General features: G+C 30.8%; 1 protein-coding gene across 3 annotated transcripts in view; it reads right to left on the bottom strand.

Moving 5' to 3' along the window:
• Positions 1-17,427, bottom strand: part of LOC142328111 (WD repeat-containing protein 5) — a 37,768-nt gene that overhangs the window by 18,985 nt on the left and 1,356 nt on the right. For all 3 annotated transcript variants that reach the window (XR_012757190.1, XM_075371624.1, XM_075371625.1), the window contains 5 exons: positions 16,182-16,278; positions 8,750-8,913; positions 6,389-6,478; positions 4,134-4,273; positions 2,421-2,652 (listed from right to left, as the gene is read on the bottom strand). Coding sequence is in view for 2 of the 3 variants with exons in the window: in XM_075371624.1 (XP_075227739.1) it covers positions 2,421-2,652; positions 4,134-4,273; positions 6,389-6,478; positions 8,750-8,913; positions 16,182-16,278 (723 nt within the window). In the remaining variant the exon portion in view is untranslated. The remainder of the gene's footprint in view (positions 1-2,420; positions 2,653-4,133; positions 4,274-6,388; positions 6,479-8,749; positions 8,914-16,181; positions 16,279-17,427) is intronic.

Below are 17,427 nucleotides of genomic sequence, written 5' to 3'. Positions count from 1 at the left end.
CCGAAGGCTAAACAGGAAAAAAAAAGAAAGATTGATAACCAATTAACAGGCCCTTTCAAACTAGAACAACGTGTCATGGGGAGAAATCATCTGGAATAATTTTTAAACAATGAATTTTTTACAGTGTCTGAAAATTCTCATTGATGAAATGAATTGAAATGTACTACCAACTTGATGGAGCACAAACATATTTAACGAATGAAAATAATTCTTAGATGAAAAATTAGCAGGTGCATAGATTGAACATAGCAGGCTGGTAAATTGGCTGCTTAGATTACCATTTATGGGGATGAATGATATAGGAGGTATACAAGCCAAAAGAAGATACACATGATTGATTGCTCACGTTCTCAACGCTGTTGCCCTCATCAAGGAACATGAAGATATCATTAGACTGAAGGCAGAAAATGTAAGGAAATGAGCTGAAAGTGCATTGATGTCAATGGTGGAGTTTTCAAACATTTATTGTTAATTAAAACAGTATTAAACACAGTGAGTATTATTTTAAAAGTCAATTACAAATATTTTAATTTTTACAATTCAAAACGTTTTTCTATTAAGTTTTGTTTTTAACAATAGAAGTTGATAGTTTTGTTTTTTATATACTTATCAATTTTCTCTCAATTAAATTCTCTACAAGTTTTGATAATAATTTTTATGCATTTATTTATCATCTAACAAAGTTATTGTACTTCAAACCTAAAAAAAAACACACATTTTACAACACCGAATTTTTGCGTTTTACAATTGCTATCATGAAAACTGTGGTAGATATTTCTGAGACCTGTTTTAGTCAATTTTTTCAGATCAAAAAACCTAAGAAATCATCTAGTTTACTCCTTACATAATGCCGTAAAAATTTCAGTATGACTTCATTTCACCAGGGCAACTGAAATCCGAACAAAATTTTTCTCTAGCCATAAGTTTACAACAAAGCTTTTTCAGACATACGTTTGTGTATTATATTTTTTTACTTATTTAAAGCTCTAGAATCAGTTTCCAAATTATTTCCCTTTCCTCCTGAATCACTCTACACATTGAATTTCATAATTCATTTATTATTTTAGTATGAAATTAAATTTGTTGAGTTCATTCAAATTTATTTAGTGCATTCAATAAAATGATTTATTACATTTATTTTTATTTACATTTCATTATATTTTCTTTTTAAAAGTAAATTTACTACGAAAAAACTTACTATGTGGCAGTTAACTTAAATAAACCCACCAGGTTTGTCTAGTGGTGAACATGTCTTCGCAATCAGCTGATTTTGAAGTCAGAGTTCTAAGGTTCATATCCTAATAAAGGCAAGTTACTTTTATATGGCTTTGAATGCTAGATTGTGGGTATTCTTTGGAGGTTGGGTTTCAATTAACCAAACATCTCAGAAATGGTCGACCTGAGACTGTACAAGACTACACTTCATTTACACTCATACATATCAAACTCATTTATTCTATAAGGTAATACCTGACAGTGCTTCCGGAAGCTAAACAGAAAAAGAAAAAGGTAACTTAGATAGCCGGCCTCTGTGGTGCAAGTGGTAGTATCTTGACCTTTCATCTGGAGGTCTCAGGTTCGAATCCTGGTCAGACATGGCATTTTCACGTGCAACAAAAATTGTCATTCATCTCATCCTCTGAAGTTTACCTCCAGGAGGTAAAATAAAAAAAAAAGTAACTTAAATAATCAAGCTCTAATAAGATTATTTTAGTTCTTTGTGCATTTTAACATAAAGCATTATTATCATAATAAAGGATGCAAGTTAATAAAAAATAAACAAGTGGGTAACAGAGGGACTTAGATGAGAATACATTCCTATTGAATGAACCAAAGATTAGCAGATTTGACAATGATCAGATTACACCACCAGAATGTCAAAGCTGAATATTTATTACCATTCTACATCATAAACAGCATAAGTAATATAGTTGTGAAATTAAATCAGTATAGTCGAACAACTGTAGCAAGGTGTTTGTGGAGGGGAATAGATGTACGGCTATAAATAGAGGAGAGCGCCTTGCTGGAACAGCTCTGATATAGATAGAAAAATAATATTGTTGGTACTCTAAATAGTTTCAAAGTTTTACTTAGTTTTGAATAAAATTCAAAATGCTTATAATACAAATTATATTGTAGCATTAAGTTTAAGTAAAGCTGGCAACGAATTTCAAATCCCACAGAACAATCATTATAAAGCTCAACTAAAGGAAAATATATAACATGCAACTATATAACCAAGAAGTTTAATTAAATGTTACTTTTAAGTAAATAAATTTAGACAACTATTAAGGAGTAACAATAAAGTAATATTTCTCTACATAATTTCCATTATATGTTCGTTTTCAAATGTATGCTATTTTTATTGTATATGAATTTATTAATTCTTAGTATACAAGTAAAAACAAAATTTTACATACCTTCCCACCGGTGACAGAAAAATTAGCAAATATACAATATTTCTCATTTCTATGTCCAGTGTATGTTTTAAGACACTTGCCCTTACTATAGTCCCATAATTTCAATGTATTATCTAAAGTTGCCGCCAATATATATTTACCATTAGGTGAAAATTTTACAAATGAAACAGGAGGATTGTCATCATCAATTAATGTTTTTAGACACTGACCAGGTGTTGTATCCCAAATTCGACTGAAAAATTGATAAGATATTTATTAACTTTTTTTTTAATAATTGCAAAAAAAAATAATTTACTTATAACTCTAAAGAAGTCTGTCATAAATAGACATACATTTATTGCAAATGACTGAATGATTTGTTCTCATAATTACTACATTGTTTTATAACTGCTGCACAATCTGCTAGTAGGAAATATAATTTACCCCAATATATGAACAATATTAAATATGGAAATGATGACAACAAACTTTAGAACTGCTTTTTACTCTCCAATCATACAAGAAAAGTACTTATTACGTTGTAGTGGGAGGAGAGTTAACCAGTATGATTCAAATTTCCTAAACAAAATAGAATATGAACTTACAAACGAAGGATTACAGTTTAATCACAGTTATTTTTCAGCTATTTATCACATATACAGCTGACTTTAACATCTTTCTTAAGTCTTAAGTCATCTTTTCTATTAATAAACAATTTTAAAATTTACTGTTTTATTTTAAATACAAATTGTTTTTCACTAAAAATCCTCATCAAAAGTCTATAATTACCAGAATAATGTATAATTTGTATTATCTAAACCTGAAACATAACAAAACTTATAAATACTTTAATAAAATTAAATGTGAACCAGTTCATAATGTTAACCTGCAGGTCAGGTAGGCTGTTACATTTTCAATTATTATAACAGTATCAGCTAAAATATTGTATAGCTCAGGTTTACAGAAAATATAAAACTAGATACTTTTATCTGTTCTAAATGCACAGGTTACTCAAATACATGGATAACTATGGTTCAGTTAAGAAACCTTTTTCACTACTTGCAACTTACATCTGCCTGGACAAGACCAAATAACCAACTATAATTAAGTTTAGAGCCTATTAAAGTCAAAAATTTAAGACATTTAGGAAAACAAGATCAGTCTAAAATTATTAATGTAAACAATACAGTGAAATTCATATAATGCAGAAAAAATGTCTGACCTTTTTGGATTAACAGAATTTTCTGATTTCTAGAATGCACTTATTACTCTAAACTTTAGTGAAGCATAAAATCACCTTTAATTCACTAAAATATCAATTTTTAAAAATAAGATAAATCTAGTAGAAAATCTGTCATAGAATGATTCTTTTTTATAAAAAAAAAAACACAGTACCTGTCCCTAATGGCAAAAAATTATGAATGGACATAACAAAAAACTCGCTACATGCAAAGTTGAATCGTTATGATTCAAACACAACTTTCTTACTTCAACATCTTCTATTCAAATCCATCATTTATAAAAAAGTGTACAATTTAATTTCATTATTTTTCATTCACTCAATTAAATTTCTTCAGAACTCAATCCTTCGTTTTGATTTTTCAAACTAATTTTTTCTTTAAAAAATGCTTATTTCTAGGTTTAGACTAACTGAACTCAGACCATATTTACAGTTCTGTAATAAAGTAAACGAATACATAACATTAAAGTAATGATAATAACTGAAGTAATTACCAAAGGCCATCATAACTGCTAGACACAATTAATGATCCATCTCTGTTGAAATGTACAGCACTCACTGGGTCTGAATGAGCCGGAAGCGTTTTAATACATTTACCAGTTCTAACATCCCATATTCTTACACTTTCATCAAACTAAAGAAAAAAAAAATACAGCACACATTAGTGTAACACAGTTGACATGGAATACAAAAAAAATCTGCTCCATTAAAAATAAATTGAATGATTTATATGATTTCCAATATTCTGTGGACAATTAACACGAATCCATTGAATTGCAGCCCACATGCAGCTGATATCCATTCATGCAGTTAGTGTAGAGTAGCTTGTTACATCACTAACAAACCAGGATGTTAATTAAAGCAAAAGGGTGATCAGATGACTGCATTAAAATACAAATGGCTTCAATCTATTGCTGACTTTCTGAACAGGAAGACAAGCACTAGCCCTTTGCATCAACAGAATTTGCATTTGTTTGAGTATATAATTACTCGTAGATTTAAATATGATGTGGAATGAAAAAATTTATTTTAGTTATAAAAGTAACAGTATATTTTTAGTTATAATTATATAAGTTAAATATCAAAATAGGGGAAAAATTATCATTTTATAAAAGTAAGTAGATCAAATTAAGTAGGTAACTTTAGCTGGATAAATTTGATTGTAGAAAAGAGTTGGTAACCTGATTTGGAGGTAGCAAAATGGTAATGAATTCAATTGTACAATAAATTCAGTAATCACTGAATTGTCTGGAACATATTTATTATAGTAAAAGCCCATGGATAACGATATCCCTTTTTTCAAAAGTGAGTATGCTATATTACATCCTAGGCCAGATTCTTGTTAATAAGTACATATTAACAAATGGCAGCAGAAAAAAAGAAGGTACATCAAGGTTTAAGACCTTTGCAGTTGCCACGTTTTGTTACAGAATGGCCAAGCGTTTAACCTTTGTATATTTTGGCAAAGTTAGCTTAGTGCTATATAGCAAGAACATTATCCTCAAAAAAGCTATATGCCCATACATAAAGCTATTTATCATACAATATGCAAACAACATATTACTGCATATATGAGTAATAAAGAGAAAATTAAATTGTTGGACAAAATTGGCACAATAAATTTGAATAAAATCAGAGTAGGAAAGATCTTCAACCAGGAGAAAAAAATGTTTTAATATGGAAAACAGGTGAATAATAAAGTGAAGAAAATACAGCTAATAATAAAGAAAAACAGATATATAATTTGCCACTACATTTCTGTTCTCAACATCCATATTCATAACAGAAAGTGTTATGTACACAAAGGATGTAATAAGAGTTGAAAAGTAGAGAGAAAATAAGGAAAAAGAAAATTTAAGTGTAATGTGTCATATACAAATAGAAGTACACTTAATAGATACTGAAATAAGTTGGAAAACAAGAAAATGGTCACAAACTCTACAAAATTTTACTTAAAATGTAACACCTAGTTTTAATTAGTTTCATAATAACCTGAAAATGAATTGTGTTCATAGTGCACAATACTTATATTAAAATTAGAAACAAAATGCACAAGAAAGATTAATCAGAATGATAAATTAAGGACAAACATATATATGTATATATATATATACACACACACACATATATATATATATATATATATATATATATATATATATATATATATATATATATACATACACAAGCCTCTTCAATGAGAAAACTTCTGAAAATGGTAAAAGGTTTTTACATTAAAGAATATTATAATTTCTTCTTCAATTTTGTACCACTTTGGCATAAAGTTCTTCATGTTTTGTGTGAAACTTCAGAAAAAGAGCTAATTTCTAACCTACAGTTTATATTCTAATACTTAAATTAAACAAATTCAATGTTTATTATTACAGTAAAGGAAATTGCAAAAATCTGATCACCTACAAAGCAAGAATAAGTAACTTCATTCATTCACTTGTTGAGAAAGAATCTGAATGGGGTTCAAAAAAAGAATCTAAACGACAGGGTTCTCAAATTCCTTCTTTCTCATACTCATACTGGGTATATAATTTGATAGTTTGAGAGGTTAAAATGGGGCTTCAGGACTTAATTTATGTTGTTACAGGACTTTAACTGGACAGTGGGCTTAAATAAAAATAAATCCATATACCATAACTACACAAATGTTATCAAAACAGAATATGTTATCAATGTATGCACTTTTTACAACAGATTAAAATGTTTTAACTAAAAAATGACTAAAATAATTACTCACTGATCCAGAAACGATAAGGTTAGACTGAGGATTAAAATTGCAACAGAATACATAATTGCTATGGCCTTTTAACGTCTTCAAACATTTACCCTGAAACAAAGAGTATGCAAATATATAATTTAACTCAAATAATAAAATATAAATGGCATGACATAGAGCAAAAAAAAAATCTGCTTGTAAAACAATTTTAATGATTAAAAGAAAACATGTTTTCATAAAGAATACAATTAATTAAACAGAAATAAATTTACTTCAATCAATTACTAAACAATTAGAAAAACAAAATTTTTTTCTATAACAAGTATTTTCTTCTTTCCACTTTAACCAACCTCATATTGAGTACATCAATTCAGAAATAATCTGTTTATGCTTCTTCATTTTGTGATATTTCTTTAGGATGTTTCTTATTTTCCAGCTTTGCTAACTTTTTTTCTACTCTTCCTCATCCTACCAAATGCTCCAAAATAATGAAATCTCCTTACTTCAATTTACCCATTAATATTTTAAGTTTAAATTTATACAATAATATTTATTACAAAATACTACTTTACATTTCTTTGGAATACTTCTAATTTACAACAATTGCCCCATATCCAGCAATTCACACATTTAATTACAACCTAGTAATAAAAAATAAATTTCTCAGCAGGATTGTAATATTTGAATACTATAGATCATCAAAGCAGTGAAACGGGTACTTTTATCTACAACAATGAAGCAACAATTTTTCCACCACAAAGTTCAGCTGCTAAGCATGCCATTACTTTTGAAATATCTAATTTGTATGTGTGCTTAATACAAGTGTGTTCCACTGTAGTAAACAGCGACTGCAAAATAACTCAATAAATGCAACTATGCGAACTACAGTCTTGCCAGTCTATTCTTCCCAGTGTCCCTGAAAACTGTTGCGCTCTAAACTGACAAAGCTCCTTACTTTCAATTGTTAGGTTTATGAAGAAAGAAACCACTAGTATTATTCAGAAAACAATCAAGTAGCTCTATAAGGAGTATCTATGGAGCAAACTAGTAACAGCATCATTATAACTGGTGATTCTCGTACTTTAATTGTGGAGGAAGAAAAAGAACAGGTAATAGTAACTTCTGATCACAGTCTTATAATTTTGTAAAACTTATGAATTTTTTTGTAAAACTCTAAACTTGAAATCTGGCTGTTTCAAATACGATACTGGAACCTATCCGACATCATAAGACTTCAAGGAAATTGAATGAGAAAACATTTTAGGACACACAATAATTTCTATTTGTCCAAGATGGTATTACAACTTCTTTAAATAGTTTTTCATACCATCTTAAATTATTTCCGGCAACTGTTTACAATATTTAACAAATGTAATTAAACAAGAATAACCAAACTGATTTAACAAAATTTACAAATGAACTTATCTTAACTAAAATTTTAGCATCATCATCATGTGGTATTCTGCCTGTCGGCAGGTCCCAGGCACTGTTGTCTTCATCCGTTTCCATAAGGTTTTTATTTTTATTTCATCATAATGCTGTTTACTCTTTATGTCAAGGAAATGCTGAAAGAAATATTGGATGGCCAAAAAGGAGTAAGCATAGCTATAGTAGTAAGATGGAAGAAATATAAATTGTGTCAGATTTGCTGACTGTAGCTAAAGATATTCAAACTAAAGACATTACAAGGAATGATAAAAGCATTGGAAATAGGGATGAAGAAATATAAGATGAAAATAAATGCGAGGAAACAAAAGCTGTGAAAGTGAACTGAACAAATAAAAATATACAGAAATCTCAGGACAGTACTAACTGAAGACTGGATGAGTAAAGAAAAGATCAAGATGAGAATTACAATGGCAAGGAAGCCTTATTTAGAAAGAAAAACCTACTCTGTAGCAACATGGATCTGAACCTGAGGAAAAGATTGGTAAAATGCTATGTTTGGACAATACTTTTGTACGATAGTGAAACAAGGATACCGGGGGAAAAGAATTTTAGTGCTTACACTAAGTTAAAATATTTAGAAACCTTCCTACCATTTAGCCATAAAATACTGCAAACACCTCCTTCGAGAAAAAGTTTTGAAATCTTGAGAAGAGGCTTCAAATCCCTATGTCAAAAACAGTTTTACAATTTGAAAAAAAAAAATAATTTGATAAACATTTTCAAGCAGAAAACCTCAATAAAAGCTAAGTTTAAAGGGGCATTAAAAAAAATTCTGTCAGCATTCTATTATAAGAAATAATCTAAGTACTGAACTATCATAAAGCTTCAAACACCTCAACATGGTTCTATCATATCTCAATCTTTACCTCCAGAAATTTCAATTTCTAGAAAATATATTTATGAATAAAATAATAAAAAATAATACATACTTACAGAACTAAGTTCCCATATTTTTAAAGTCTTATCATCAGAGGCGCTGACTAATAATCGACTGTCACTTGACCATGCAACATCTGATATTCCTAATTTATGGCCAGAAATTGTTTTTTCAAATTTACCATCATAAGCACCCCATATTTTTATTAATTTATCAGCAGCTAAAATAAACAGATAAGAAACTCTTATTTTTTAAGATTACAAACAATAAAAATAAATACAAATCAAAATGTTTTTAATTGATAAACAATTTAAATAGATTTTCCTGAAGCATGCCCTAGCAGTTCTATTCAGAAATGAGGTAATACAAAATTGATTCATTTCTAACTGTCATTATCTGTAATTGTCAGCGGCCCCATCTACTGAGCCACTGACACAATAACAATGTTGTGAAATCACTTTCGGAACAATGGATGCAATTGTATCTCTAGTTTATAGTGTATATGTGGCTTATTATAATCCTGGATCATCAAATCAACTGCAGGAATGATTAATTTTGTGGTACCTTATGGGAAATGGTTAACTATTTTATCAGCATTAAATTTCATTTTCAGCTACTGGTATTTAACCTTAATAATCTCTCTTCAAGTTCTGGGATGTTACCGTTTCAGATATTATGAAAGCAGTAAGCTTTCAGGAAGCAGTTTCTTATCAAACTAAGATTGCTTCTGATTACTACTAAGTGAATAAATTGTTGGGATCGAGAGGGTCGATCAATTCCAAAATGACCCACGCAACCACCTTATGTTTTTTTTGGAGCCACTTCAAATGGATTGACCCAAAAGTGAGTCATCATCTGAAAAAACTGAATCTCTTATAAATAAACTGAATGAGTTTAGTTTTCAATTATAACTTTGGTTGAAACTGCAGACAATGGTAACTTTTAAAGCAAGTTTTCCATACCTCTGCAAATCTCTAATATGGCAATATATTTTGAAGTAAAATTTTTAATATTTAAAATGTAGTGCATTGTTTACTTTTTGTTTTTAATTCACGAAATCCACAGTATCCAGTCATATTACTGTATTCTATATGTATAATTTTACTCCTTTTTTTTGGTTATATAATAAATAATTACTTCAGTACGTAAGAGTGTAGTAAGTACATCCAAATTAAAACTTTAGATTTTTGTGTTTCTGATTTCTAGCTTAAAGATCAAAAGTTTTGCACTATTTTATTCTATTCATTTTTTGACAGTCCTGGATATGAGAAATTTTAATTATTCCATATTTTATTAAATCTATACATTTTTCTAAAATATATTAAGCAAAATCATTTAATTATAAATTACCTCTCCTACATCTTGAGCAGATGTTTTGAATAAAAATAACAGTAACATTGACAAATGATGGTTGAAAAATAATTTTATAAAAACTTCTTGATTTATAAAAATCATATTATTTACACTTAATTCCAAAGTATAGGGTACTACTTATAGTAAACCAATACATCCTGTGAACTTGACTGATGTGATGCTGTTTTGTAGAAATATTACAAGACTTGAAGGAATTTATCAAGTAAATGTCTGGACAGATGGGCATACAGATTCTTTTGTGTATTCTATGAGTATGATTTGGAAAGTAATCTCCATTTGGCTACAAATCAAAAATCTGCATAGATAAAAGTATTTTATTATATATAACTTAAAACTGTAGCTTTTAACTATTCAACACAGTCGCCATATAAATTCAAGCATTTGTCATAGCATTTTACTAATTTACAAACACCTTCTTCATAAAATTCAGCCACCTGAGTACCTAGCCAACCTTTCACAGCATTTTGAAGTTTGTTGTCATCGAAGTGCTTGACGTAAGCCATTTCTTCATGTCAGTGAAGAGATGAAAATAAATCGGTGCCAAGTTCAGGCTGAAAGGGGAATGATAAAAAATGCCCCATTGAATCAGAAGTTCTTGAGTTCTTGGAGCACTGTGAGGATGAGTGTGGTCATGCAAAAAAACAACACATGACAGTATACCATGACATTTGTTCTGAATTGCTCACCTAAGTTTCTTCAAAGTTTCACAGTAGACTGCTGAAGTAATTGTCATAAAATGTTCCATAAAATCGATTAGAAGAATTCCCTTGGCATCCCAAAAAACCATAGCCATAACCTTCCTCGCTGACAAAGTTTGGCGGGCTTTTCTTTGGGTTGCATGGAGAACTGGTATGGCTCTAGCCCATCAATTGTTGTTTCGTTTCAGCATTCACGTAGACCACCCAAGTTTCATCCCATCACAGTTTTCTTCACGTCAGAGTGTGAAAGGAAGTCTAAGACAGAGCCATTTTTTGATTCAATGGATCTCTGTGGGCAATTTTAGAACCCACTGACACAGAACTTCCGACAGCCTAATTTATCAGAGACAACCTTGTACAAGAAATTTGCAGGAACTGTTCGGAAAGTTCAAAGATGGTGAATCTTCAGTTTTCACGCACTTTTTCAATTTCACTGACAAGCTCATCACTCACAACAGAAGGTCTACCACTCTTTTCTTCTTCATGGATGTTTGTCCTTCCATTTTTTAAAAATGGGACACACTGTTGCACAACACCATCACTTACAACATTGGGCTATACTAAATACACAATTGACGATGGATGTCTGCCGCCAAAACATTTTGTGCTCAAAGAAATCTTATGACACCATACACCTCACATTTTGCAGGATTTTCTATTGCAGAGGTCATGTTTCTTGTTATAACAAGTGAAAGGCTACAGTATGCGGTCACACTCACAGCTGGAAACACACTGATTCAGAGAGTACATCGATGTATCAATTGCGGCGCCACTAACACTACTATTAGTCCTATGCTACAGCAAAGGTTACTTTCCAAACTGCCCTTGTATATTAATGTGAACATAAAAATGGGTATCTAGACATAACCAGTGAAATTATATTAATATACACAAAATAGAACAATTTCATTTTATTCTATTTACCAATGAATAGATAGGAAATTCTGTACTAACATTAAACTCACACTGATCCATTTAATTTTTCATCACAGCCAGTAATTTTGACCAAATTAAAGTTAGAGCACCCTATTCAACAATAATATTTATTACTCCGATAATATAATATCATGTGTACAAAACAAAATATCAGGGTTTCAATTAGTTATATCTCTTGGATAGAATGTATGATTTGATTTAAAGCTAAAATCAAAGACAGTATTTAGTTACACACATGGTCATAGAGATTTATTTCCTATTTTTCTGCTTGATAGCGCCACTAGCAAAGATGGTGACTCCTGTCACCAGAACCTCAAACCTGTCAAACAGAAAACCTCCTGATTTGCAATCTGCTAAATGTGTGTAGTTTAGTAGTCTAAAAATGCTTTTAGGAAGGGCAGCTATGAATTAGCAATGACAGTGTGGTATATTTTAAAGAAATGCTTACATTTATGTGTCTGTACCGTTTACAACTGTTAAAGGCTTTGAAGCTACCCTACTACACTGTTTGAGCCAACTTCAAGACTGAAATTTACAGCATGAAGATGACGACTTTCTTGATCATATAGTCAAGTATTACATTATTGATTCATTTCATCTTAGTGGAAAAGTTAACATACATGATGTCTGTATCTGGAGGAAAGAAAATTCCCATGAACACTTACAATGCGAAACGAACTTTCCAAAATTGCAATACCTTGATGGCACATGGTCCTTTATGGACCATTGTTTTTCACTGAAGTAAGCATAACAGGAATTGGTTTTTTGGATACTTTGCATCAGTTGGCTCTTTCTTCAGGTGCAAGATGAACCAGAAAATTTTATTTGGTAGCAAGATAGTGTGCCTCCTACTGGCATAACTACACAAAATTGGTTGATTGACTAATTTTGAATTGGTGGTTGAATAATGTTTTTCCCAACCACTAGATTGGTCGACGGAACTCTGATGACAGCTTGTTTCCAGTAGCCTCCATGGTTATCTGATCAGACTCAATGGGATTTTTTCCTTTGGGGGGTTTATAAAGGATCTTGTGTGTATGTGCCTCTGGTACTTATTAATCTACCAGATTTGAGGCATAGGGTTGAAGCAGCTGTTGCTTCCACTACTCCGGACAAGATGGTTAAAGTACCGGACAAACTTTCCATTCAGTTGGATGTCAGCTGCATGATTAAAGAAACACTTATAGAGAAAAACTGTACGAGTTATTTTTATTTACGATTCATTAATGTGTAAGAAAAAGTTAAGAGATAATAAATAGCTTTAAATCCCCAATATTCTTATATCTATACTCTGTATAATATAAACCAAGAACTGAAATTATTTTACTTGTTTTTGGGTGCTTTATTCATCAGTAAATATACTGATTAATATGTTCAAAGTAGAAAAACATAGAATTCTATAAACAGCGTAATCTGAAAAAAAAAAAAAACTTACAAATACTGTTTAATTCCAACTACAGTGGTACTACTAATGCTAAATAAAAAAGTAAAAAAAATTTCACACTTGTTTTGTAAATCCTAACTTACTAATCTGTCTAAATACTTCAGTTTTTAGTATAAAATAGTCCATCATACTTTTGGATATAATAAGTTGTTTAGAAAGTCTATCTACTCATATTACAAGGGCAGCTTTTTCATTATTAGTACTGTTGTTAGCTTTGGACTATAAAATCCATCCAATAATCGGAATATTCTTGAACAGTTTTCGCTTACATCAGTTTAATGAAGCTTACTCTAAATATTGATGTTCAGAACTTTTTGAACTTGTACTTCTGTTTCAATTTTTTTTAATACATTTTTTGATTTTGTACAAACTGCATTAATAATCAAATTAACTGTTCCTGTTTCATTACAGAATTTTTTGTTAACTAATTACCTAAACAAAAGTGTTTTTAAACTACAGATCTTCTGTTCAGACATGAGTTGTTTTTATTTTGGTCATTTTATGTAGTAAAAAAGGGAACTATTACAAAAAAATGAATTCATCAGAAAAGATGGGACAAATGAAAACTCAATGTAAAAAAAATCACTTTAGTAAGAGTAAATTTCTTACAGTTGCCACCAAATGACAGTGAGCTTGGAAGGAGATGATTGCTACCCAATGTAAAACATGTTCCTCACTCTTAGTAAAACCCCTTATTTTCCCCTTCCCCTTTCTGGAACCGCACTTGGAGAATTACCTCCGACAGAAGTATAAAGCCATCAGATGCCAGTATGCGGAGTGCCTGTGACCTCATTGCGCGAAGACAACCCCCACACGATTGGAGGGCCCTCTAAGCGTTCAGCCGCAAGCCTGTCCAGCCCGGCACCCTCTGGTGTCGAATTCCCTGATGAGCTTCTTCCAAGGCATATAATCTGTCACTCACTTTCTTAACGTAGTCCTCTATAGCCTTCCATTCATGGGGTCCTCTCATCATAATTCTCAGAGTGTCTTCTGGACTAAACATGACCTCTGCACCCAAGGCTTTCCCTTGGTGTTCATTCTCAAATCGTGTACAACTAAAATAAACATGTAGAGGGGTCTCCTCCTCAGCACACGTGGGACAAAGGTCCGAATGGTACAAACAGAATCTATACAAGTAAGTTCTATAGCCTCCATGGCCCGTCAGGAAATGACGGAGGGGGAGTAATCCAGCAAGCAATGAGTTCTTCGTACCAGCTTCTAATATTTCCGACAATGCGGTGCGTCCACCACCCTCTCATATCCTCGTCCCACCTGCTTTGCCAGATTCCTAACAACTCCTCTTCTATATCAGCAGAAATTCTCCTCTTATCAGCAGGCGATAAGGAGTCTCTTCTTCAAGTCAGCCAATCCCCTTTACCAAATAATCATTCTATTTTTAACAAGTGAATGCAACAATTTTGAAAAGGTGAAACATAGTCGACTAATTCTGTACTGTACATTGTAAAATGTAATAATGGATGACAAAATATTATCTATTACTAATAACAATGTAAATATTGTGATAGATGGTTATTACTGTAACTTTAATTACTAAGTGGAAAATTAATTATCTGTTTAATTCCTCAAATAGAATGCTTTCCTCACTGTTATCACTATCTTCAATGTAATTGTTACTATCTCCACTATCACTACATAAAGAGAAATGAAAGATTTTGTCAAAGAATCTATTAACGAATCTTGGCTCTAACATTCACCTTTGATTTTTTTAAATCTTTTCACAGTAAGGTTTCCAGCGTTCATCGAATTCATTTTATCTTCACACATTTTCTGAATTTCTGACATCTTAAACATGTGCAACATGTTGTTTTACCTCTGACTATACAATCTCGATTCAATTTAAATCAGATGGTAAGGTGGAAGCTGCAGAACTTGAAGCCACTTCTTTCCAACAATTCGTATAATTGATAGTTTTATTGCATTACTTTTGTTCATACATCTGCAGTTTAAGCATCTGAGACGAAAATAGAATATGATATTTCTGTTGCCAAATAGCCATGTCTAGTTTCATGGTTGATGACAGTGGAAGTTTTTCAGAAAGGGTATTATGATACAAAGCATTGTCATAAATACTACAGACTCAGGAGGAAGGTTAGGAACTAATTTTTCTTCAGCCCATTTCAAATAATTTTTAGAATTCATGCTATTATGATAATTGCCACTTTTTGATTTGGCTGTCCAAGTTAATATTGCATTTGGAATAAAGCCCATTTCACTTCGTGTGAATTATAATTAAGCATTCACCATTATTTATTTATAATTAAGCATTTGCCTTTATTTATTATTTAAAGAAGTCCTGCACTGTTGTCATCCATCAGCCCATGATTTCACCATTTAATGAGATGATAAAACACAGGATTCATCTAAGTATACAATCACTCGGTTACATTTTTTTTAAATCATTGATTGTCTGCAAAAATGAAGAAATCCTTTTCTGCATAATATCATGTTTTTCAACTAAAATTTTCTCCTATTATTTTCTGTTTTGCACCACTTACAACCTAATTCTTCTTGAACTAGTTTCACTGCTATTAAAATTCATTTTAATTTTCAATTCTTTACAGTTTCTTTACTGAGAAGCAAAAATAAAATAAAATAAAAATAATTGTTTTGTATTTGGAACATGATGTTACTTTCTTAATACTGTAGACACACAAAAATACATTGCTTCAGAAACAAGTTGCGTCATGTTTATGCTACTAAGATGACGAATCATGGTATGCCAATGTTTCAGAGAACAATAGTAATGTGATGTGTGGGCTGACAAACAAGCTCGCTGTTACTTAGCGGCTACTGTACCTCATAATAAAGTGATAGTTTAATGAAGTGATAATAAAGTGATAATTTAATGAATCTTCTAGAGTAAGATTTGCTTAGCTAATTGTAAATGATATTCAAGTTATTCAATATCAAGTTTGGAAAACAATTTTATGTTCTAAACTGGTTATTACACATTTGTTGCCAGTAGGCTGCCAGTTATGCATATAAAAAAAAAGGAATAAACTATGACACACTTACACGAACTAGCAAGCCATTCACCATTTGGACTAAACTTAACAGATGACACAGCCTTTGTATGTCCAGCCAAAGTAAACTTTAATGTATAATTTGGTTTCTGAAAGAAAAAAGATTAAGTGATAAAACACATATTTTTATCAGGGCATATCAATGTATTTTATATCAATATATCTTTTGAAACTGTTATTACAATTACAGTTTCTAAAACAAAATGAAGGCAAAGGAAAAAAAAAAGATTAAAATCATTTCAGTAGTTTTAAGGACCTCCTAAGATACAAAATACCAGTTGTTCAGAAATCAGAAAAAGATCTCAAGTTTCAAGAATATAGTTTTTATTTTGTAGCACTCAATAGTGTTTTATATGTAATCTTGAAGCAACAACAATTAAGTTTTAGTTTACACATTCATACAATTAGAGTTTTGTGGAGAGAATAATAAACCACAAACTAGTCATTAGAGTCTGACTCGGAGTTGGCCATTAGATGACGACTGGACAGTATTCTTCGTAAGGTGATTATCCATTTAACGAGTAACAACACGAACATGTGGTATAGTCTCTGTAGTGACTATAATCTGTTTAAACATATATTTGGCCAAGTGTCTAATGAGATGTTAGAGATGTTGCGAAATCATTCCCATACCTTGGTTAATTTATACCTAACCTCTCTCCACAAAAGTCTAACCTAATTTCTCTCCACAGAATGAATTAGCATCTGAACAGGACTTGATATCTCATAAAACTGATAGCGAATTGACTAAAATACTGATAATGCAGTGCGGAAGTTGCACAATTCACCTGCTGTCCAAACCTGTTTGTTTTCCTGATCTTATGAAAATCTATTAAGATATATTAAAGTATGAACAAAATTAAGTTGATTGAATAATTGCTCAGAATTAAAAAAAATTCAAATTTTTATATTCTGAAACTGGCACCAGATTGAAAACAACCACATATGGTGCTGACACTTCAAACACTAAAATTTAAATATCATATATCATTTTCTGAAGTTTTAATGCAGGTTTACAGGTCAGTTTTGTTTTTTAAATAGCATACTCTAAATTTCTTAATTTAATTTTTATTTTAAATATCAACAGGATAATAAAAATATGCTCATATGAAAAAAAGACATTCACAAAAAAATTTATGTAATAAATATGCAACTTGATGAAATTAAAAAAAAGGATTGAATAAAAACTCAATTGAGAATAAGCAGCATATTTTTATTAAAGTTTTCAAATTAATTTT

Source organism: Lycorma delicatula, chromosome 7 (assembly GCF_047948215.1).
Source record: "Lycorma delicatula isolate Av1 chromosome 7, ASM4794821v1, whole genome shotgun sequence".
NCBI classification, from domain to species: domain Eukaryota; kingdom Metazoa; phylum Arthropoda; class Insecta; order Hemiptera; family Fulgoridae; genus Lycorma; species Lycorma delicatula.
This window is presented reverse-complemented; position numbering and strand designations above follow the sequence as displayed.